The sequence below is a fragment of the Lolium rigidum genome, chromosome 3, assembly GCF_022539505.1.
Source record: "Lolium rigidum isolate FL_2022 chromosome 3, APGP_CSIRO_Lrig_0.1, whole genome shotgun sequence".
In the NCBI taxonomy this organism is placed as follows: Eukaryota; Viridiplantae; Streptophyta; class Magnoliopsida; order Poales; family Poaceae; genus Lolium; species Lolium rigidum.
Window position 1 is genome coordinate 348,767,918 of NC_061510.1, and position 24,721 is coordinate 348,792,638.

The 24,721-nt window shown below is 46.8% G+C and overlaps 2 protein-coding genes across 2 annotated transcripts; one reads left to right on the forward strand and one right to left on the reverse strand.

Moving 5' to 3' along the window:
* Positions 1-971: 971 nt before the first annotated feature.
* Positions 972-7,225, forward strand: LOC124704033 (phosphatidylinositol 4-phosphate 5-kinase 1-like). The gene is made up of 10 exons (XM_047236270.1): positions 972-1,268; positions 2,004-2,093; positions 2,335-3,381; positions 4,237-4,404; positions 5,167-5,332; positions 5,557-5,667; positions 5,754-5,941; positions 6,033-6,187; positions 6,377-6,536; positions 6,813-7,225. Exons 2-10 carry the CDS (start codon positions 2,056-2,058, stop codon positions 7,069-7,071), a joined length of 2,292 nt encoding a protein of 763 aa, XP_047092226.1. The 5' UTR covers positions 972-1,268; positions 2,004-2,055; the 3' UTR covers positions 7,072-7,225.
* An 846-nt stretch (positions 7,226-8,071) lies between these two features.
* On the reverse strand, positions 8,072-12,261 carry LOC124704034 (pinin-like). The gene is made up of 10 exons (XM_047236271.1): positions 12,159-12,261; positions 11,976-12,071; positions 11,825-11,884; positions 11,568-11,723; positions 11,332-11,448; positions 10,745-10,816; positions 10,128-10,211; positions 9,917-10,017; positions 9,532-9,616; positions 8,072-8,593 (listed from the first exon to the last, which is right to left on the reverse strand). The coding sequence occupies exons 1-10, from the start codon at positions 12,231-12,233 to the stop codon at positions 8,231-8,233; spliced, it is 1,209 nt and encodes a 402-aa protein (XP_047092227.1). The 5' UTR covers positions 12,234-12,261; the 3' UTR covers positions 8,072-8,230.
* Positions 12,262-24,721: the final 12,460 nt, after the last annotated feature.

Consider the following 24,721-nt stretch of genomic DNA (forward strand, 5'->3'; position numbering starts at 1 on the left):
CCTCATAGAAAAATTCCTTTGCTACAATCAAACAAACTTCATCTTCCTATATGATTCAATTAGACATGCCATTCCAATCCTATACCTTTCCTATTCCTATGCTTTTCCTATCCTTTAAATCAAAGGAGCCCTTAGCCAGTCGCCACTAGAGCTATTTTTCATTAGGTGGCATATTTGCATTTGGCAACACTGTGATGCTCTAAGAATCTTCAACATTAAATGCTACAGTATGTTTTTATTTTGAAAAAAAAAAGAATAAATTTCACAGTGTGCAAACTTTAGATGTCATGCAAGGACTTGAAGAGCTGCATATGCGTGTGCGATGCTACGCTTACCGAATAAAGGAATCGATTACACGGTAGCAAAGTGCAAACCGGTTGCAGTTGCGTCACAAAATAATTTAATACCTGCATATGGCCACTGTCCAGATCCTATGGAACTGCATTCCTCTGCAACTCTTCACCACATAGTATAATCCTCCAGAGGAAAAAGGATGATCTGAAACGAACACTCACTTGCGGCATGGCCCGAACTGCCGACCAGTCGATAAATAAATTCGACTGGGAAAATCCAAATCCAAATCCAAATCCGAGCCCAGAAGGAACGTGCGTCCCATCCGTCGGCCCCGGGGATGAGGACGACGAGATTCCCTGTCGCCGTCGCCGTCGGCGCCTCCACACGCCGCCGTCCCCCCGTAAGCCCTGTCGCCCACGCCATCCATCCACACGATAAACCGCCCACGTCCCCCGGCGCCCCCGGCGCCCCCGGCGCGAGCAGCGGCGCGCCGAAGTCCACAGCGACGCGACGCCGGAGCGCGCGCACACCTGGCGGAGAAATATCAGCTCTCGCTTTCCATGATTGGATTGGATTGACGCCGCCGAAAGACCCGAGCGGAATAAATACTCAGTTCCAGCCCTATCGCAGGGGGAGGTGGAGGGAAAAGAAAAGAAATTTGTGGGGTGGGAGTGGGCGGGGATTGGTCGGCGCCAGCGCGCGCGCGCACCCGCAACGTGGTGTGCTGATTCCCCCACCATTTCCCGGGCCCCTCATGTCCCCTTCTTCTCCCCCCTCTGCCCTCCCTCCGCCACCTCCTTCCTTTCTTTCCCCTCTCCCCCTCTCTCTTCTCTCGCTGCGATCGTGATCCCGTTAGCTAGCTGCGCTCTCGAGAGTCTGCGGTGACTCGGATGTGCGTGGCTTCTCACGCGCGATCCCTCCCGGTGGCGTGCTGCCGATGAGCTTCTCCAACTCCCGGCTTCCGGCGAGCTCAGGTACGGTCTCGCGCCTGCTTTCCTTGGTTCGCACGGTGTACTTGCTCGGCAGAGCTTCGGGTTAGAGATGCTGTTGCTGCGTCTGCCTTTGCCTGCTCATTTGCCGAGGCCACTCCAGCTAGAATTCGACTGCTTTTCGAGCTCTCCTGCGTTGATCCGTCGTTCAGATTGGATGGTGTCTCCCAGTGGAAATTCGACGATGATGCTGTATTGTGCTCTGTTCTGAGGTCGCCGCTAGGCCGTGATTCGTGAAAGATATAGCCTTTTTGTGAGTTTCGGTGGCTTAATCCTGCCTCCTTTTGGTAGATGGACAACTGTAACTTTTAGTTCTAAAGAAAAAAAGAGATATAGCTGTAACTTTCTCCTAGGTAACTTTTCAGAACCATGTTCGAAAGGCGCTTTGGTTTACTTTACTGATGCACATAATACTACTACCCTAAGCCATGTGACGGGAAGGCTCGTGCCCAATTAATAATCTTTGCGTAGGAGTAGAAATGCTACTTCTGTCGCATGAACCAAGCATCCATGCAGATGTAGTAGAAACCCTGTGGTGTCAGCCACAAGCTAGAATTTTTATACACCGTGCACTGAGGCAGTGAATTATCCTTCTAAAAAAATTTAAAGTCGCGGCTTGCATCATCATTATATCGAAATTGCCATATGGCTTCCACCACGATTATATCTGGGTGGAATTTACTTGCATGGCGTATGACAGCTTTCTCTGCTTTATTTCAGGTCATTTCGAACACAGTTTCGGGACTTCTGAGCAATTCTGGTAAGCCTTGAGATGGCCAGTGCAGAGACAAGCAATGAGGAGACCCACAGGTGTGCACATTACTAATATTGGTCTAAATTATTTTCCTACAATTAGTAAGTACTTCAATGCTTTCCCCGTAAATCACACATTAAACTGCGAGCTTGATTGGCAACCACACAATGCGCCATTTATTGCATTGGGCCAAGATTTGTGTTATCTTCGGGAAAGCATGGAAGCACTAATCTGTAGAAATTTGAATACAGGTAATGGATATGTGCTTGTAGCCTAATTGTTTTATTTTCTGATCAGGGGGGATACCCTTCCAAATGGAGACGTATATGTGGGCAACTTCGATGGGTTAGTTCCTCACGGGATGGGGAAGTATATGTGGACAGATGGAGCCCTTTATGATGGCGAGTGGGATAAAAGCAAGATGACCGGGCAGGGAATAATCCAGTGGCCTTCAGGGGCATCCTATGAAGGCGACTTCCGTGGAGGTTTCATCGACGGAACAGGCACTTTTAAGGGAGTTGACGGCTCGGTTTACAAAGGTTCTTGGAGGATGAACAAAAAGCAGGGAATGGGGACAATGATATATTCTAACTCTGACACTTATGAAGGTTTGTGGAACGAGGGTTTACCGGATGGATATGGTAAATATACATGGGCTGCTGGTAACATCTACATTGGAAACTGGAAATCAGGTAACATGAACGGCAGAGGCGTAATGCAATGGATACATGGTGATACTCTTGACTGTAATTGGCTCAATGGGTTTGCTCATGGGAAAGGTTACTGCAAATACGCATCAGGAGCATGTTACATTGGTACATGGGATAGGGGAGTCAAGGATGGCCATGGCATATTTTATCAACCAGGAAGTAAAATACCTTGTAACCTTGAAGTTTCTGAATGCACAACAAATAATGATGGTACAAGTGCTTCAAGTTCAAGTAATGTGAAGGCCAAAATTGGACTATTATTTATATTGCAAAATATGTGTAACAAACGGGGACTACGTAGGTTCTTTCATCGTCCCAGGCGCATTTCCAACGGTACAACACCAATTTCTTACGATGATTCCCGAAACCACTTATCACAAGATTTATGCAATAAATCCTTGTCAAGGAATGAGCGTTTACGAGACTGTGATGTTCATAAGGATCTGGTCTATGAACGGGAATATGTACAAGGAGTGCTTATCTTGGAACAACCAAAAGGAAAAGATTCAGGAATGTTGGACAGTGGTGAAACGCAGGAGAATACATGGCAAAAACAAGAGAGAGGGCCAATGGAGACTATTTACAAGGGCCACAGGAGCTATTTTCTAATGCTCAATTTGCAACTTGGCATTAGGTGAGTACTGAATAGCTTCAATGTATGGCTACTTTCTGTGTCGTCTGAATTATACCGCATGAATCTGTCTGTTATGTATGTTCCTTGTTTATTCCGTATAGTGCATATATCTGCTTAGGACTGGTGCATCATCATTCATTGAGATCAGTGGTGGACCTTAGATCAACAATTAGGAGGGCTAACACTACATATTCACGATTATAGCAATCTAGGATGGTCATTCGAAGGTTAATTTTGCTGACCTTGGATTTCATTGACAATCTGATGCAATTGCAAAAATATTAGAGGGTATAACCGTGCAAGTCCCCACCTTGATCCCAATGAAGCTCCACCACTGATTAAGATGTGCTGTTAATACATCTAAATGAAGCAAGCTATGTAAGTACGATTGAGTACACAGATTTCAGACGCCAAAAACTTAGTTAATAATTCAAGCATAGCAGTACTACCTGAAAGATCAGAATTCAGTTTAGTACTGAAGAAAATTAATAAGCAGTTATAATATTTTGTTATCTGAGTCTTAAAAAAGAAGAAACCGATGCTACCACCAGAATCAATCTGGCTCATATTGTATAAACGATAATAATTCTTTGAGAAACAAATGTACTTCAATAAGGCATCACATACTACATCTCCTGGCACATTTTTCAGAAAGTGCCATATTTAATATGCCAATATCCATCCAACCATATTATAACTTCCACCGCTCTGCTGTCTGTTCTGGTTATTTATCTATTAGATGGTTCATAACTCATATTTGTTAGCGCCATTAGTTTGGTGGTGGTTTTTCTTTAGGCATATGTTCATAGTAACAGGCATTTCTATCAATTGACCACAGACAATGCTGTTTTTCAGGTATACCGTGGGTAAAATCACCCCTGTACCTTTGCGCGAAGTTCGTTCAAATGATTTTGGACCCAGGGCCCGGATAAGAATGTACTTCCCTTGTGAGGGCTCGCAGTATACACCTCCACACTGCTCTGTCAATTTCTTTTGGAAAGACTATTGTCCTATGGTCTTCCGGTATGTCTCGTTTCAATTTGCTTATTTTACACGAATTTAAAATTTCATAATGTAGTCTTATTATTCATTCTGATTGGATATTACAACTATAGCTCACCTGTCCATAGTTGAATACTAGGACATGCTGTGCAACTGACAATGGTGAAGGAGTTAATTTGACCAAATAGTTCATCATCTGTACAAAAAAAAAGAAGCATAGTTGGATGGTCAGACGCCCTGTTCCCATGGTTTTTAAGGCGGTAGGCGGTCTGCACCTGCTCTGACGCCTAAGCGGGCTCCTAACGCGGGCGCCTAAGTGCCTAAAGCGGGCAAATTACCAAGGCACTACCAGGGCACCTTATCGCCTAGCGTCCTAAGGTGGACGCCTTAAAAACCATGCCTGTTTCTTAAAGTAATCTCATCATGTCAGTTTTTTACCGTTCCATAAACTAGCAAGAAACTCCTTTTAAAACATTCATGAAGTTTCCTTTGAGCAAACATTCATTAGGTATTGTGGTTTATCTTAAGTAGGAGTCACGGTATAAGAGAACCGATCAAGCTGAAGTGTATGGCAAGAGTAATACTTTGCACTTATGTAACATGCTTCCTAGTTCAGTTTTTTATTTATTTAGTGGTACTGGTATAATATTTGTACAAGCAGTGCTGGATGATACAGGCCGAACAGAAAATTGCATCAGCCCTGAGCTTTGCTAGTTTCTTCTGCGTAGTTTTTTTTTATTCTCTTTAGCTAATTATTTGTAAGTCTGACAATATGTTTTCCAGGAATCTCCGGGAAATGTTTCATATTGATGCTGCAGATTACATGATGTCTATATGTGGGGGTGATAGTCTAAAGGAGCTTTCTTCACCTGGCAAAAGTGGCAGTATTTTCTATCTTTCCCAGGATGAACGATTTGTCATAAAAACATTGAGAAAAAGTGAACTGAAGGTATGGCTCTCAAGATAGTTTGTGAGGGTGTAGCTTTTATATTTATGATATCGATGAAGCATCATTACATTTACATCCAGGACAAAAATCTTACACAAATACAATGGTAGTTGATAATTCAAATATGAATAAAATGAGCTTTACAAAAAAAAAACTGATTCAATATCCTGTTGAGTGATAAGATAAGCCTACTGCAGATTGGTTTGACGTAATACGTCCTGCAGATACTGTTGAAGATGCTCCCAAAATATTACAATCATGTCAAAGCTTATGATAATACTCTCATCACGAAATTTTTTGGCGTGCACAGGATTACTCTGAAAGCTGGAAAAAAGGTACGTGGTCATATCTTTGGTACACTATTGTTGTTTAGCTCGTGTGCATTGCCATAGTTAGTTGTCATCTTATGGTGCTATTGTAGGTCCGTTTTGTCGTGATGGGAAATATGTTCTGTACTGAGCTGCGAATTCATCGTAAGTACGACTTAAAGGGCTCTACACAGGGCCGATCAACAAAGAAACAAAAAATTAACGAGAACACAACATTAAAGGATCTTGACCTATCACATGCTTTTCATGTTGACAAACCATGGAGGGAGGCGCTTTTCAGGTAGGTTGCTCCTTTATTGATTGTATCTGTTCTAGTACCAAGTTGATGATAAATGCAAACTGCTAATCACTACTTGCCCAACGATTTTCAGGCAGATAGCTCTTGATTCTATGTTCCTGGAATCTCAATCCATTATCGACTATAGCATGCTATTGGGAATCCATTTCAGAGCTCCCCAGCACTTGAAGGCTGTCATGCCCCATCAGAACACCCTTGAAAGCAGCGGAATTTCATCTGCTACCGATTGTATGTACCCTACCTCAAGTACATATGTGCAGTACTTAAGTTCCTCTGAAATGATGACCTTAGCTTAAACCAAGGAAGTTAAAACAAATTCCTCAGATTGCAAATTTGTGTACTCTATTATATTTCTTAGTTTCGTTGTATTGGTAGGATTTCCTAAGAGCAACAGCTTGTCTTTTTCACCTTAACTAGGTACACCCCATTCTGAGGATACAAGTTCTTCAAAAGGATTTCTACTAGTCGCTCATGAACCAGGTACGACAGTAGGTGGTTCCCACATTAGAGGAAGCATGGTCAGAGCATCAGAAGGTGGTTACGAGGAAGTCGATCTTGTTTTGCCAGGCACTGGAAGGTAGATTTTCTTGACATCGTGTTGAGCACTGTGACATCTGTCCATTTTAACTATATTTGAGTGGCCTTTGCATAACAATGGTGGATTAATTCCATGTCACATTTCTACAACAAATTCAGTTTTATTCCTTTTTTCTGATTGCAAGTTCAGTTTTATTCCTGTAACTATGATGATATATTCTCTGTTTCCTTTTTTTTTCTGCTAGCAAGTTCTACATGATAATTAACCTTACCCAAGGCAAGTTATGTTTCTGATATTTGCATAATCTATATTCAGGTTCCGCGTGCAGTTAGGGGTGAACATGCCAGCTCAAGCTCGGAAATTGCTGGAGAGCACGGACCCAATTGAGGAGTACGATGTTGTGCTTTACCTCGGTATCATAGACATATTACAGGAGTACAACATGTCCAAAAGAGTAGAACATGCAGTGAAATCGCTTAAGTTTGATCCTCTTTCGATATCATCTGTTGATCCGAATTTGTATTCGAAACGATTCATAAGTTTCTTGGAGAGGGTTTTCCCTGCGCATGACTAAATAGAGAGGCCGTGAACAGTACATAGCAGTAACAGGCCATTTTCACTTTTTTCATGTAAAGGATGAACATATTCTCCACTGGACTTACTTGATAGGCAACACGGTTCTTGTGCAGCTCCAAAAAATTATACTGGTGACTAATTTCCCTTTTGTACTGTGTCATGTACTGCAAACTGACTCATGGAAAGTATCGCCGTCGAGCCATTCCTTTGAGCTGTCTTCTTGTTTCCGGCGATCTCCATTCTGGTCACAGGACATCAGATCTGATGGGCAATCACTGGAAAGTGGAAACGTCAGTTGGCGGTGGTTGACCAGGGAATTTTCCAAATAGCCGACTGGTTGTGCCGTTGTGGCGAAAGACAGCGCGTGAAAGATGAACAGGCAAAAGGAAAGACAATTAGAAAAATATACAGATTAACAAGTATCAGTCAATACGAAGTGTTTGGGCATCGACCTGTGCCCCCTTCTCTACTGCAAATGCTTTTGTGTTCAACACGAGTGGAAGACGAAACTCATCAGCTTCTTCCTCGCTGTTCCTTTTACCTCCAGTCTATAAAGAGGTCTCTCCTCACCCTGGACGATACGGGTTCACTTGGTACTTAATAAGTAGGTATATTTGTATGTTCATTGTTTGTATATTTGTTCATTTGTCTTAATACAATCTTGACTCTGAATGTCAACACTCCAGAGAAACGTCAATGAAGAAGATAGTGTGTTTGCCCCCTGTTTTGTGTGCTTGCAAGTTTTCATGACCATTACACGCGCAACAGGAACTTCAAAGAAGGCTGCTGTTGCGCAATTTCCGAAGGCATGCATGGCTGATTTATTAGCTACTGCCAATGAGGCACACACTAGAATTCTCAAATATTATCACGGAAAATACAGGGCACAAAAGAAATAATTGGCCAAAATTCAGGTGGAGTTTAACCAATAGCAGTATCTGTCGTATAACAATAGAGGAAGGGCATTGACGCCAGAGTACTTAGAAATGACAACAGAATAATGAAACAATCATGCATATGGCATCAAGAGCAAGAGATCACATCATTCTGAAAGACAAAAACCCAACAACAATACACGTACACAGAGTAACAACAGAAGGGCAACTACAACGACATTGAATCGCAATGCCTAAGCGCCTACCTCGCAAATAACCAGCCTACTGTGCCTCGTCGGGTACAGGAGCAACATCAGTAGTCTCTTCAGACGGCTTGGTTGGGTCCTCGCTGACGCCAAGGACTTCATCCATCAGGTAATCTTCCACAGCCATATCGTCTACGTCTTCATCCTCGTCGTTGTCACCGTCAGGGATCCGCCGAGCCTTTGGACCATGCTCTGCCCTGTGTGTGTCCAGCTCCTTATCCATTTCCTGCATGTTAGCAGGGACGTTCCCCTTCCGAGCATTCCGGGCATTCTGAATTCTTTCCAGCTGCTTCTCGACGTTAGACAAATAGTGCTCCTCAACTTGCTTCTGAAACTGGTTCAGCTCAGCCCTACGTACAGACTTCCATTCTTCGAATGTCTGAAATAAATCGATAAATGGAATGATAGATTTGCAAGACAACTGGTGACTAAATAGAGTAAACCCTTTGTCAGTAATAATTAAGGTGCCCCCAGAAAAATTGCAAATGCATGCAGAGACTGCGACTAATGATTTTATGTGATGCCTTCATGGTGAATGGCCCACCCTTCCTTTGCTCTTAATCAATTCGTCGTTATCCATCATGCTTGTTAAGTGTGACAAAACTTCCAAGTCAAGACTAAAAGGAATAGTGCTCTACCTTAACTTTCGATGTGCTGACAATAGCTACTATAGCTCAAAAGTTACAGCCATTCTCCACATTTATACCAATGAAAAATTGAAACTTAAACGCCAGCAAGTTCACCAATGAAATTAGCAATTCATCATAGAAAAATGCGCTTGAACATAATTATGCTGCAGTATTTCACATGTGGCTTGATACTCGATACTTTTAGGCAATGCGATTAACATTATTAAGAAAATATATTGTAACATAATATCAAGGAATCTCGTACTGTAAAGCAGCTACAAGCTCGTAATTGTAGTTTCCAGGAGTCGCCATGTTCTTGAGTGAACAGAAACTCTCACTTATCCAGGCTGGTGTTCATACTTCTCTCTCCTCTCATAAATATTTCATAATGGGGGAAATTTTGCAACTCATTGATACGTTCAGCATTCAGCATTCATGAGAAAGGCTACAGCGAGGTACCCTAATGGTTGACTGGTAAATGATCTAATTCACAACTACAGATAAACAGCAAAGCAGCAAAAGACAATGTAAATCTCTAGCTGACATTTTCATTGCATTCATACCAGAAGTGCCTCAATATCATCCTCAAACATGTGCAAATCATAATTTTTTTTGGAGTATCAGTTTGGACTTTTGGTTGCGTTGGCTAGTGCATGAATCTTGACAACTTACAAAGGGAAGAACCTACCTTTTCCTTGGTCTGCTCAACAATAGCTGGATCATCACTTAGTGGTTTAACTGGCATGTAATAAATAGCTGGTTCAGCTTTTGTCCTGCCAAACATAAATGGAGTCAAAAAAAGGGATCAAACATACTCTATTGAATACGTGTAGAAACCGCTATAGACATCAAACATTAAGATTTGCGTACAATAAGAAACGCATCTTCCCTCAATTTAATTGTCAATATGGATACTTTTGGACCAGGAATAAAAATAACCTGCAGCGTGCACAAATAAGACTAATCAGGAAAGAAACTAGAATTTCCAACTACACAGATAAGCAGCAGTACAGAAGGAAAAAAGGACAATGTCAAAGTGAAGATTTAAGAATGAAGCAAATTAATGAAGTTACCTTAAGAAATTGGACAGCTTTTTGTGATGCTCAGTCCACTGTAGGTACAACAGCTCCAACCTCTTCTCTTCTGCCTTAGCAGCTACTCGCGCACGAAGTGTCTAAGAAAGAGCACCTCAGGATTAAATCATTTGCAATACCAACACATCAATTCAAATATGTGAAATTGAACACAGATGGATATGCCACAGAAAACTGCAGAATAGATTACCATATCGCGCCTACGCTTCTCTGCTGCTTGCTCCCGCTCTTGCTGTCGCAATCTTTCGCTGTCCTCACGAGCCTTTTGATCAGCCTATATTAAACCAACCATTTCATTATTTCCTGGTATGTTGGAGCTAATATTCAGAATATAATCAAAGCTATATTGACCTTCTGTCAGCCACAGAAGCTTTCAAGAGAAAACTCTAAACCGTGTTTTCTACAAAACATTAAATTCCTCAAAATTGGAAAAGATCACCGATCTTCCTCAGCTCTCAAGTGGAGTTAAGAATGTTTACAGAACTGTGAATGAAAAGTAAAACCCATGCTAAATTTTATAGTACACAGGACATACCGGAAAAAAAAAATTGCACACAAGGCATGTAGCACTAAACATTTAAAATAGAGACGAAGTAAATTATAACTAAATCATGAAACAGGAGGTTATTGAAAGTCAAGACCTACAGAAAAACAACTGCAACCCGCCTGGGTTAATTTATGTACTGTCAGCTTAGAAAAACAACATGGGACCTGGTCCATAGGCACACTAGACAATTTCCAAAATTGCATCCATATACATGAGAATAATGATCTATATTAGCCCAAATGCATAACATAGATAGGTACCTTCTGCTGAGCCTCTGATCGACGCATAAAAGCCTCTGAGTTGGACAATTTTTTGTCCTCTTGCTGAAATTTCTGCATTGGCAAGCATGGGGACGAATCAGGAATCATACAAACTGAAATATCCCCAAAGGTGAACACAACAGAATATCATATACAGATAGACCGCGGAATCAGTAGTGGCTACAAAATATCCAGACAAGTAGAACCATGCCTAATATCTAGTAAACAAAACTAGGAATTAACTGTTTGCCAAACCAGTTGTTAAATTACGTAGGGTTATTCGATACAAGAAGTTAAAGGATTTGATGCAGAAAGACAACTACGTTGACAAAAGAAGCAGGAAACTACCCATCCCTAGCCAAATGGACAAAACAATTTCTGCTTGCGGACAATGCAGCACAGAAATGAAAAGTTTACTTGCCTTTGGTACTTCAATTGAAATTGTTACCTAACAGTGGGTTAGTTTAACATGTTGAACAAAACAATGCTCAAACCAAAGGAAATCAAGGAATAATGAAATACAAAAGGAATTCTCACAATAGCTTAGCACAAGGTTCATTCCATTATACAACAGAAGAATTAGTTACCTCTAGCGTGCCAACAAGGAGCTTCCCTAGCATTCTCCTGTTCCTCCTCACCAAGCTCTGGTCGTCATCCTTGGGAAACTGCCTCGGGAGAGGCTCTGGCAGCGCCTTATCGAGCTCCTGCGACCAAACGATACCATATAAGCGATCTCCCCCCAAATAGGATAGGACGGGCAAACCCATCCACAAGCACACACACACACTATATCCTCAAGACTGAAGCAAGTTCCCTTACTCACCCTCCTTGACACCCACTGGGTCCCATCCCTCCTGAACCCACCATTACCGGCACCCCTCCTCTCAGCACCTTCAGCAGCAACCGAACCACCATTCTCACGCCCCTCCGCCGCCGCCGCATTATTCGCATCCTCCTCCTTAGCTTCAGCGCTGTCCACCTCCGTGCATCAGGCAGAACAGAGAGGAAAAGTTAGGGCGTTTGACAAAGAAAATAAACAGAACAGGATTGATTGACGAGATTAGAAACGAGGGCTCGTACTTTAACCACGGCGGATAGAAGGCGGCGCTTCGGCTCGGGCTGGTCCACTGGCTCCGGAGCCTACATCGGAAAGAACAAGAGGGGGAAAGAATCATGTAAAGAAACAGAGGCGGGGGGGAGAAGGAGAAGGAGATGTGGGCGGGAAGCGCACGGGTCTCTGGAAGCCGCGGAGCGGGCGGGGGCCGCCGGGGCCGGTGGGGGGAGCCCCGCGTCGCAGGCCGCGGGGGTCGCGCAGGCGCTCGCTGATCTGCGAGAGGGGGCAGAAGACGGGTCAGGGGAGATGCCTCGTGCGAGGGTTACGGGAGGCGAGTAAGAGGGTTGGGGGCGGGGGGACCTCGCGGTGCTGGCGCTGGAGCTCTTGGAGCTCGCGGCGGATGTCCTCGGCCGTCTTCTCCGACGCGGCGGCCATCGTCGGCGGGGAAGAAGGGTTTGGCTGCGGCGGGGGATGGGGGCGGATGCGTTGGGCGGTTCGGGGTTTGGGTGCCCTGGACTGACTTGTAGGATGTGGAACCTGGCTGGGAGAGGGAGAGATCTCCGCCGTTGGATCTTGGCGTGCACCGCGGACACCAGGCCAGGTGCCGTTTCCGTTGCCACCGGGCCGTGGTCGGACGTTCCGATCTGTTAAGCGTGGGAATAGGGAGAATTCCACATTTGACTTTAAAGGTTTGGTTTCTTTTTTTGGTCCTGAGAAACATTTTCTTCCTTATTTGATACTAGCAAAAGTGCCCGTGCGTTGCTACGGCCAAACACATATAGATCTCTAAAATTAGTCTCATAAAGTTGCACAACAAAGGCTTTAGATATACCTCGATCAAATTTGAACTCAAATAACACCAGTTTTCCATTTATATCAGATTGTTTTATATTAAATACTCATGATCAAGGATTTTGTCCCACGCTTCTTCCACCTTCATAGCCACACATCCTCCACTTTCTTCTTGGTCCACATATGCCGGTATGTGTGCCGCGAGACCTTTCGAAGCTTACAACAGGTGAATTTTTTTTTGGATCAAGTAGGCAGAAATTAGCTAGACTTAGCACATCCACGACGCCTCCTCGGTCAGGTGTACCGTACGCATCCTTGATCTATCCTTTTATTTAGCCTCAAAAACATACAGAAATGTGTCGCTGTCACCCCCTCACATCATTGTGCTAAAATTTTCGTCTTTGAGATTCATACACATTGTAGAAAAAACACCCTGAGTGATATCTATTTCGTGTCAGTAACCCCTCCTCTTTTACGCAACATGCCGCTCTTTCTTTTCATATATATTACATTTAGGTTACCCACCGGTATTATCGTCTTCTCAAATAACAGAAATACCGGTCATAACACCGTCCGAGATTATTGTCAAATTATTTAAATATTGTTATATTTCATCCTATTACGTAAATTTAGGTATGGATTTTTGTTGGTACGAAAAATTACCATCCTTAGACCGTCTTTTTTAGATCTTTTATTTTATTTAAGTATAATAATGTACTACCTTTGTTCATAAATACATAAAAAAATAAGACATTTTGGAAGATAACCATTTTAAAATTTGTCAAAATACGGTATAAAAAGCTCATCTTTTTTAGATATATAGGAAATGTGCACGTGTGTTGCTACGGATTTCGGTTAAAAACTTCTTGACAAAGCGATACAATAAAAAATCAGGGCCACTTTGCCTTCAAATTTTTTTTTACCTTTGTGTTGCTACTTGCTACGTAAGTAAAAAATGTTGAATTTTGCCAGAACTGGCATGAACTAAAGTTCGCCCCAAAATTAATAGACCAGCATAAAAAGACTTCATTTTTCTATTCAAATGAACATCACAATGGACACAACAACAAAAATAGCTCGCAGGATAAGAAATCTATATTGTTTCTCTGTGATAATTTCTCTCACATCGGCTCTTAGTACACATTAAATGGTAGATGTACTAACTAATTATTCTCTTCATTAACTTAATTACAATCAAACTGTGACTGTCATGCTGGTACATGGTTCCATAAGGGTGCGCACGTCTGAACTGTGTTCGACGACGCCCATGAACCGGACTTCGCCCACCAGTCCTTGACGTGAATCCCTGAACAGCAACAGATTGGAGTCGCTACCTGGCCGCCATTAGGGTTGAGCCTCTTGAAGGCTACCATCGTGCGTGCTTCGTCGAGCTCGAGGCGTTAAATCGGAGCACCTCCTTGTTGGACGAACCATTACAAACGGCCCCAACTCCTGATGTTAGGCTGTCTCCTGAAACGTCCCAGCGTGCGGTGTCATCAATCATGTCATGTACCGGCGACCCTATCCCCTTCATCGACGACCTTGTCATCTCTCCACTCCTCCTTTAATATATATCATGGTCAGCATGTAGTCCACGATATATCCGGCACTCCGGCAGCGACATTGGCATCTATTTCCTGACGGGCGTCGTTTCATGGCGCTCCTCCATTACCGCCCGGCGTGGTTGGCATCGTCAGCGTTCCCGCTAGGCTGCTGCAGAACTCCTCCATGATCCACGTCCTATTCATGCCGTCCGCATAGTAGTACTGGAAGCTGTGCTTGCCGGCGCCTTCGGCATTCCCTGCCAGTAGCCACCACCGTGTTGTGCCCTTACTTCCGCTGAGCAGCATGAATTCCATTGTCAAGTGGGCAGTGTGGAAAGTTATGGTGTGCCGAGGCAGCGCGATTCGGTGGCAGCTGCCAGTCTAATGTACTCGTTGAATTGGTTCTCTGAAACACATGGATTGGTACTCCTCGGAGGCCACGACGGCCCCGTTCGCGAAGGGCGCGTTCCTGCATGGGCTGCATGCCTTTGCTCGAGGTTGGCCACGAGGGGATGCATGCCATGGTCGAGGGTGGCTGCCGCTCCTCCGCCGCTGACAGGTGTCTAGCAGGTAGCGATGCTGGAGCGTGGGATCGGGCCGAGCTTCAAGCTAGGTGCCCAATGGTGCTGCAGTTCATCGGCTTTAGCATCAATTTCGATTCGTCGATTCGAAGACATGAGATGTGATCCCGGTCAGGGTTCTTGATCTTGCCAGATTGAGAAACCGTTTCCTCGCTCGTTCAATCGATGGGCGTGTTAGATATAGATTTTGTCGTGGTTGATCTTGTCTCGTCGATCTGCTTCTACCCGATGCTCGGGGTTCATCTCGTCTCCTCGATCTGCTTCTACCCGATGCTCGCGGTTGATCTCGTCTCCTCGATTTGCTTCTACCCAATGCCCGATCTCACGTGTATATATAGGAACCACGGGGTGGGAGCTAGCTAGAAAACGTGACCACTACGAAAGCCTAAACAAGATCGCGATGGGGAGTTGTATTCTGCGACGCACGGACAGAAATCCAACGAGGCTGTCGTTCGAAACCAGAAACGAACGACAGAAACATACGGACCGACATGAAAGAGAGTTCTGGCTGGCGCAGAGTCTTCGTCTTGTACGTGTTTGATATGGATGAAAATAGGCCGTTCGTCCGGCAACGCGGCATCAACTGGTCCGGCCCACACGACGGCCCACACGACGGCCCACACGTTCCTTCCGGCCCACACGCCCACACGTTTTTACCACATTTCTTCGTCCTTGAAACGCCAGAAAAGGGGATCAGGAAGTGCGCCGGCATCCTCGCCATCGAGGTCTGAGCTCGGGCGTGACGCGGCTGACGCTGGCGCTGGCAGTGTGTTCCTGTACGACGGTGGTCTTCAAGGGCCTGCCCGGCGGCGGGAGACGCGCGGGAGGTGCATTGGCGGCGGCTGCCTGGCCGGAGGGGCGTTTCTGGTAGCGGGAGACGCGCGCAGAACGATTGCTCGCGGCGGCGGCCAGGTCAGAGAGACGCAGAGGTGTTGCTCGCGGCTGGGACCTGGCCGACGGCGGGAGGTGCACGTAGTGGCGAGTCGGAAGTCGCGAGATGTGCGTGCGGAGGAAGGGCCGTCGGAGCGTGCCCCTGCAGATGCGCGCGGCCTGGAGCGCGCCCCACCCCTGCAGACGCGCGCGGCCTGGAGCGTCCGCCCCTGCAGACGCCGACGGCGCGGGCGCGGGTGTTCGTTCGTTCGATTTGCTCGCCGATGCCGACGGTGCGGGCGTTCATTCGGTTGTTTGGGAAAAGAAAGAGAACCAACCGGTGGGTGGCAGTTGCAGTATTATGCGAATTGGTGGGAGGGTAAAACGGTCCAATAAAAAGTTGGACGAAAATTTTGGCAGAAATCTTAGCTCCTTTATTATTACTAGCACTAAGAAAGTGCCCGTGCGATCTGACCGGGTAGATTTTCAAAATAGGTTTTATTTGATGGAGAATTTATCTACTCTATATGGCTTATCTCTTAAAACCAGTGCCAAGCCGTGGTGATCAAAGTTGATGCAACTTAACAATGGTCTTGTGAGGCAGGCCTTGCAGTGGTCATGTGAGTAGCTTCCTCGAAGTCACGGAAAAAGCATGGATGATGCTAGCAAATCGGTGATCTGCTCACATATTCTTGCGAACTTCTTTAGTAGGGCGGGTAGCTTTGGAGATCCCATTTTTGACTACAGTACAGTCAAAGTCAGCGGCTGAGTTTGCCTGTTCAAATCCAGCAAAAAACGAGTATCAATCTGTCCCAAGTGCGGACAGGAGAAGCCAGGTCGGATTACGACATTGAATTGAATTGAGTGGCCCCTTCCCTTCGCATCACAGCATCAACCCTGATCACCTCACTTTACGTCAATATTGGTGAGCATGCCACAAGATGTACGATTTGATTGGTTACTCAAGTGTCTAAGTGTTAGTTTCTTCTTATGATAGACTAAATAATACATTTTCTTTTCTTTGCATTTTGACTCACATGTCAATAAATTTTTATCTCACGTAATTATGAAAATAATTTGACTTATCAGGAAGTATTTTAATGGTTTTTTCTTTTATATAAATCATTTAATAAGTGAAAGGAATAATTAGATAATTCATGAAATATTGTTTGAGGAAAAATTCATTAATCTTCTAAAACTTGAAATATCTTGTTTAAATGTACTGTACTAATTTTTGTAAATTCTGACATCATTTACACATAAATAATTACAACTTTTTTCTTACAAAATGTTCTTCTGCATCGCAAATTTCATATATATAGCATAATCCTCCACATTTGCTGCAAACTCACTTATACTACAGACTCACGACCTAAAGATTTACGTGTAAATTAAGGAACAAAGAGCTCATTCGGAACCCATCAATCATCTGGAGTAGTAGTAACTTCAGCAAGGAGGATCACATCTATTTAAAATTTAGTGGTACAATCTATCGTACATAACCGTGTGTCAGTCTGTCCCTCATTCTCCCTTGAAATTTATCTAGAATCCACCGAAGCAAAAGAACAGCGGCAGCAACCGTCTCTTCTTCCTCCCTGAATTTCTTGCCCAAATCGCCAGCAGCAGGGCTCCGCCCCGATGACCTTCCACTCATGTCTAGATGGCTACCCACCAGCCGAAATCCACCCCCATCCTCTCTGCATCGCCTCGCCGCACGCCCACCTCTCTCCCTTACCAAGCCGACGGGCCCCCTCTCTCCCTCTCCTCTACCGGGGCACGCAGACGCCACATCGAGGGAGGACTGAGGAGAGGATAGGGGAGAAAAAAATCGGCGAGCAGAAGCCTATGCCTGGCTCCCAAGCGCAGCAGCCTAGGACAAGGGCCGGACGCACAGCGGCTGGGAGGCGGCCGTCCTCAGGCGAGGATGTGGGGTGGAGAATCCCCGGGAGAGAGAGAAAAAATGGGAGGGTAGGAGAGCAGGTTGGGATCCTTCTACAAGCCGGAGGACCAGGACCGCCGTCCCTTCCTCCGCGTCTCAATGGCGGAAGCCGCCCGTTCCGAAGAGGCGCGGCTCGCCCTCCATGGCCTGCCTCCTCAACATCGCGAAAGATGTAGCGCACCTACAGAGCGCCCACCTCTGTAACACGGACATATGCTCGACGCACACCTGCGCTCCTCCCAGCGAGCTCCACCTCCGCTCCTCTTCCTTCTGTGTGGCAAGGACGAAGCTGCCGACTACGGCTGAGCTAGGGCCACAGGGAATTGGACCGCATCTTAGAAAATCCGGGGACTGAATCGTCTGCATCCACCGCTTGGTCTCAGAAAAGTCAAGCCCCAAATCCTCTGCATCTATCGCCTTGGCCTCAGGAACAGCCGGGCGACTCGTCCTCATCCGCCTTGTTGTTAGACACCCCGCGGCACCATGAGCGGTGAAGCGCTTGGGCGCACCTTCCGCACCGGCCAATGGTCGATCTATTAGTCAGAAATCTCGATTGTAAACCCTGCTATCGATTCGGCAGGAGAAATCTCGATGGGAAACCCTAGCTATTTATTCGGCAGGAGGTAGTATGATCTTATAGAGGGGGCTACGAACGGATCTACTCCGTATCTTGAGGTGGAAGTTGGAGGCGAACGTGTTTATCTTGAACTCCTACAGACATCCTCAGCCCGTGTTGAGGAATCAGAAGAATAGATGGATGTATTCATGGATTCGGTGGCCTCCGCCCGTGTGGAGGAATCAGGGGAATCGATGGATTCGGTGGCCTCCTCCCCTGTTATTCCGTTTGACCGGTATGGTGGCACCGGTGCGGTATATGTATTTTGGTGGGAGGGCAAAACCGTTCAAAATAAAGTTGGACGAAAATTTTGGCAGAAACCTTAGCTCCTTTATTATTAGGTATAGACTAAAAAAAGGGCCTAAACACTCAAATGCATCATGATATGATCAGTGATGGCACTTCTCCTGCCTTGTGCCAACGAAAAAAGTGTTTACATTTTGTTCTATTCATGATGAACATGATTAAAAAAGCCATGGATGAGATGCTTAAAAGTTACTTTAAACATGCCTAGAAAAATATGCTTATGCATTACGAAGGATTGATTTACGTTATCAGAAGAGATAAAAAAATGGATAATAATTGTGTGATGCCAAAACTGAAATATATTAGTACAGAAATATTTTGAAATGATGGATCACTGCTAATCTTAGGAGGAATTAATGAATTAGCATCCTAGGATTAAATAGAAAATTCCAAAATATATCCAACTCAGCAAAAGTATCTCTCAAATTTAAATCATGGGTTTATGTTTGAAGTGTCAGTCAGATGAGGACCTGGACCAAACACAAAACTTAGCAAGAGTAATCTGTAAAATTATAAAGCAACTCAGTAGATGATTCAGGTCGTGAGCAACAAAGTTCTGTTAGATGGCGGAATGCTCCATCGCGATGCCCAATCTAAATCAGAGATTAGAAGGCGCGCATCAGTACGGTACAAAGGTATATAATGGGTCCAATATAAATCACACGCATCCATAGTTCCGTACACAATACACATTGCTGCTGATGTGCACAGTCGAATGTGAGTGTGGAGTAGGTGCACCAATTTGAAGATGAGCTGAGCCAGCCGAGCCGAGGCCCAAGTGGCCCAAGTCCAGCCTCAGCGACGAACCCTACCACGTGGTCCACGTCGCCTTCCTCGTTCCCTTCAACCCCCGCTAGCCGCCGCCGGAGTCCCAGCTCATGTCTCCTTCGACCTGTCCATCCCATCTTCATCCCTACATTCTCCGTGACCTCCTCGCCGCGGGGTGAATCCTCGACCTGGAGAGCTCGCGCCGCTCGCGGCCTTTCGTTGCCACCGGACTGGCGCAGGTGCGCCTCCTCCGACCGCCCCGCGCACCATGCGCCGCCCCGAGCGCGTCGCCCTCGCGCGCCTCCTCCACGATACGCGCGCCTCGTGAGCCAGCTGCGCTGGCCATCGCCAGCCTCTGTGCCGCGCGCGTCCTCGATGGCTGCACCTCGTGCGGCCGCCCGCCTCGGATCTGCGCATACACTTCCCTCTGTCTGCGCCTTCGATATTCGAATTCTCCGATTTCCCAAATTCTTTGGCCCGCGGAGCCTTTTTTTTCCTCATATTTCGCATACAATTCCCTCATCCGATTTCCCTTCTCTAATTCGCTTCCGATAGCTGGTTTTAGTATCCAAGGCAACTTGCTCGTAACCCCAAAACTTATGTATATAAATTGCTTGAACTCGGTTTATAAAAGCGATGTGGGACTATTGACACAAGAAATTACCTGTGCGTGAATGTGTTGGGCCGCAGCGGTAGCAAGAGATCGGCCCAGAGTTAGGTAAAGCAGGGCCGAGCGATCGATCGACGAACAGAGACAGAATTAAACGAACCGGTATAACGTGGCGTGGCAGTTATGCGGTAGTATGTATTTCGGTGGGAGGGCAAAACGGTCCAATAAAAAGCCTATACCTAATAATAAAGGAGCTAAGAGCATCTCCAGTCGCGTCCCCCAAACCGTCCCCCAAACCGCGCCGGATCGAGCGTTCGGGGGACGTGTTTTGTTCGTGCCGCGTTTGGGGGACGTCGCTCCCCAGCCGCGTCCCCCAAACGCCGCCCCCAAATGAATATTTGTGCACGAAAATAAAGGTTTTCATTCAATTTTTTGATTATATATTACAAAGTTTGAATGAAAACGGCTAGATTTCATCTAAACCTAGACTATCGACCGCCCGGCGGCGCGTTCGACGGCCCCGCCCGTCGTCGCCTCCCCTACGCCGCAGCCTCCTCCCCGCGCGCACCTCCTCTCCTTGCGTTCGGCGGTGGCCGGACGGTGCCGCTCCCGCCGATAGTCCTCCTCCGCCCTCCCTCGCCGGGCCGCCCGGAGGGAGAGCTCGACGGCGCGACGAATCCGCGCCTCTTCGCGGGCACGGGCGTCGTCCCGGAGCTTCTTCTCCGACTCGAAGGACTCGACGAGGGCGCGTTGCTGATCGGCCGTCTCGTCCGGGTGCGGGGCGTCGTCGTCGGACCAGTCGAACCCGTCGTCGTCGTCGTCCTCCACCTCGGTCTCCTCCGCCTCGGCCTCCTCCTCCATTGGCGCCTCCTCCTCCACATCTGTTGGCGCCTCCATCATCGCCGCCGCAAACGCGTCGGCCGCCGCAAACGCGTCGGCCGCCGCCAACTGCTCCGCCCGCCTCCCCCATAGCGCCGTAAGCGCCGACTCCCGCTGTCGACGCTCCTCCGCCGTCGCCTGCTGCTGGAGCTTGATCGACTCACGCCGCCGGCGCTCGATCGAGTCACGCTCGTTCACGGAACGGCGCGCCGCCGCTCATCGCGCCGGCGCCGGCGCTCGTCGCCCATCGTCGCTCCATCTCCTCCCGGTACCGGCGCCGTCGCGCCTCTTGTCCCGTCGAGGCGTCGAACGCCGCAACGGTGTCGCACCGTTGCTCCCCGCCACGCTGCCGCCGCCGCGGCCTCCTCGGCCGCGGAGGCGGGCGGAGAACGCCGCTAGATCCGCCGCCGCCGCGCCTCACGCCGCCGGCGGGCCTCCTCCTCGAGTGCCTCCTCGAGTGCCGCACGCCGGCCGGCTCGTCCAATGGAGGAGACGGCGGTGGAGGGAAGTGGCCATCGCCGGGCGGTTCGCCATTGCCACCGGTGACGGAGGAGACGGCCGTGGAGCGACGAGGGCCGTGTTTGATGCCGGCGGGGTGTGGCGGCTACCATTGATGAGCCGGGAGACCTTTTATAGACGCCGGCGTCGGGAAGAAAGCGCGGGAACGGACGAGAAGAGGCGGGAAGATCGCGCGGGAACGGCGGTGGCGTGCGAACGCCGGCCGACGCGTGGAGGCTGCGCAGCAGACCGACGAGACGTCTCGCCTGCCCTCCGTCGCCATTAAGGCAAAGATGCCGCCGCGCGCGGACAACTTCCGTCGCGAGGTAGGCGACGGTTAGGTTAAAATCAACCGTGCCGCCGACGCGTCGGCCCCGCGCCTCCTCGCCTCGCTTTCGCTGTGTCCCGCGTGCCCGGTGCGTCCCCTGTGGGACGGGGACGGGCTCGGGGCGCCGGACACCGTATAGGGGCGCGTCGGACAAAAAAGGGCTTTGGGGGACGCGGCTGGAACGCTTTTTTTTGTCCGGCGCGCCCCAAATCCCTTTGGGGGACGGTTTGGGGACGCGACTGGAGATGCTCTAAGGTTTCTGCCAAAATTTTCTGCTCTTGCCCCCTGCTGTGCTCACCCTCCTGCCTACGTGTGATGCCTCCAGCCGCCTCTTTGTGTCTCCTGGGCCCTCAGATGTCGTCCTGCCGCCTTGACCCGCAATGCTCCATCGCATTGACGGCGACAGTCACCGCGCAGTCGCCTCCTAGCCATGGTCTGGGCCGCTCTCCTCTGGGGCGGTCCATATCCACATAGTTGTCCTTCTTGTGGCCTTTGTCGCCAGGTCGCCATTGGCATACTCGTTGGGCCATGTCGCTTGCCCTAGAGCAAATCAGCTTGCCGTAGAACAGATCAGCAACCATTAGCGTGTAATAAAGCAGTCGTACCACATGATACATGCCACATGCAAAATAGACAGCTAATTAGGATTATACATGTACAGAGTGGTACCATCACGATCCATGGCAACCAGAGTAGTAGTACATCACAAGGACGTGTGTAGATGTAAGCTGAGGCTAACCAAACCAATGGCGGGCCCAGTTATGCTCTCCAGATCTGTTCCCCCAATTCTCCCCTCTTCCCAAGATCAACCACAAGTGCACCAAGCAATCTTCTCCAGATCTGTTCTCTCTCCACCTAATCACCTCCCAAACAACTTTGTCTGCCTGTAATCCTCAACCGACTCATCTTCCCTTGTCTAAAAAAAGCTTAGTTCTCATAGGCAAACGACCGTCAAAACGGCGGATCAGATAGTCGAACGTCAAGCGGCCGTGTCGCCCGTATGTATGATGCCAGGTTCCAGCGCCTTCACGACCAGGAGAAGCACCGTCAGCGACAGCCAAGACGACATCATGGCAGTTTGCTGCGAGAAGCACCGGCCACCCCCGACCCAACCTTAACTCCTTTATTATTAGGTATAGGCTAGGACAATGCCCGCGCGTTGCCGCGGAAAAGAAAAATATGTTAACTTAAAATAGAAAATAAAAATTACTCTAACAACTGCAGAATAAGCTAAAATTTTAAAGTTATGCATAAATAAGAAAGTTTTTAAGATGAATGCCGAAAAAGAACAACTGAGATCCTCCTCCTTCCTTGATACTAAAGCATTTGCACGGCATCATAATCAACACATGTGTCACCACGGGGCTATGATGATCTACATTTCTCCTAGTCGACATCTGCTAGCATTTTTATATAGCATCATCATAAATGATTGAAGTGCTCAAAAAATCAAGTTCAGCAAAACTTCCTTTGGGTCGGGAGATAAAAAAATCATTGGTGTTTGCATCTAGCTAGCATCACTGATTTTACCCGCAAGGTATTTATTTGGTTCCATATCAAGAACTTAGCACCAGCCCGATATGTTGATCTTATTCAATCACAGAATACGCATGGACACATATGCTGGCACAATCGGATGGAGATCCATTGATCAAGAGAATTTGTTGAGATTCATAATCAGAAATATAGTATAACAATTTCGAAATTTAGAATCAAAACTCCAGGGCACGGGCCAGTTGTGAGGATCTCCTCGTTGTCAATCTGGTCCCAGGCGCAAACTCAAGGTAGTCGGTGCAAGCGGTGGCTTTCCGGAGGCAGCCGAGGTGCTCGGCCAGGAGCATGTCGCTTGTGCCTACATCCAAATTTCAACAAAATCCCACATGCAAAATTAATCCAAAATATAACCTAACACATTATTGAATTAGTTTATCACACCAAATCTGATTCACCCGTACCTTCTACACAACAGCGTCTATCTATGCTGCAAAGTACAGAGCACGAAAGCAATGGATTGAAGAATATGGATCTTCTAGCTCATCTGAAATCAGCTCTAGTAAATATCTTCCTTCTTTGGATCTGCATCTGCAAACCAAATATCAACAACATGTTAATAGGATTGATATGATACTACTATCAACAACATGCACGCGAAGCACTTGGAAGTGAGACGGAAAGGAACTCGGAAGTTAAGCGTGCTAGTGTTGGAGTAGTGTGAGGATGGGTGACCGACCGGGAAGTTTGACCACGGGTAAGTAATTTGACTAGAGATTAAGTGTAGTTAGAGACTAATGGAAATATTAGAAATTCTGAGAAAAAAATGGGGAAAAAAATTTCTGCAGCCTTTAGTACCGGTTGGTGTTACAAACCGGTACCAAAGTTCTGCAGCCCCGCGGGCTCCTCCGTGCCCACGTGGAGGCACCTTTAGTACCGGTTTCTTACAAACCGGTACTAAATGTTGGAGGCTTTAGTACCGGATTGGAAGGGGGGTTTCTCTACTAGTGAAAATACTTGAAGGGGAAAATAAAGTGCTGACGGTAGAAAAACAGTTGTAGCTTGAATGTTCAATAGGCAAAATATGCTGAGACGTTTTGGTTCTGATAACTACACTATGGTTATTCTGAAAATAATGCAGAGAAATTACCATCAACGGCAAACAATACAACAATTGGAACCTACAGGTACACCGAATCATAAGGTAAATGAAGATGGAGCACAAAAGTCACTCCATCTAGCAAGTTACTCTCTTTCAAAAGATGGCAACTCAAGGTTACCAATCAAAACACCATGACAATTTACGGCTGTAGAGAAAAATAATGCTGGAACAGGGAAGGGGAACCGGGATAGATCTGACTGCCTATTATAACCAGCGACGTCATATTCCTCGAAAACGACCTTTTCCTGTGTATCCTTCATTAACTCTACGATGGAGTTATCTCACTTGCAGCTGAGAGCACCAACACCGTACCTACCTAGATATACAAAATGGAATTAAAAATAACATGCACGTTTTGAATTCTGACTCTAAGTGTTACTACCTGCGTAGTAAGGTAGGTAAATTATCAATACCAATATCGTGCAACAAGCCAACAAACATGTTAAAAACATCGACTAATTAACTGAACAGAGAAACAAATGATATAGCAGCAGCAAAGCTTTGAGTTCACCTCTCCAATATAATCCATAGGGGTTGAT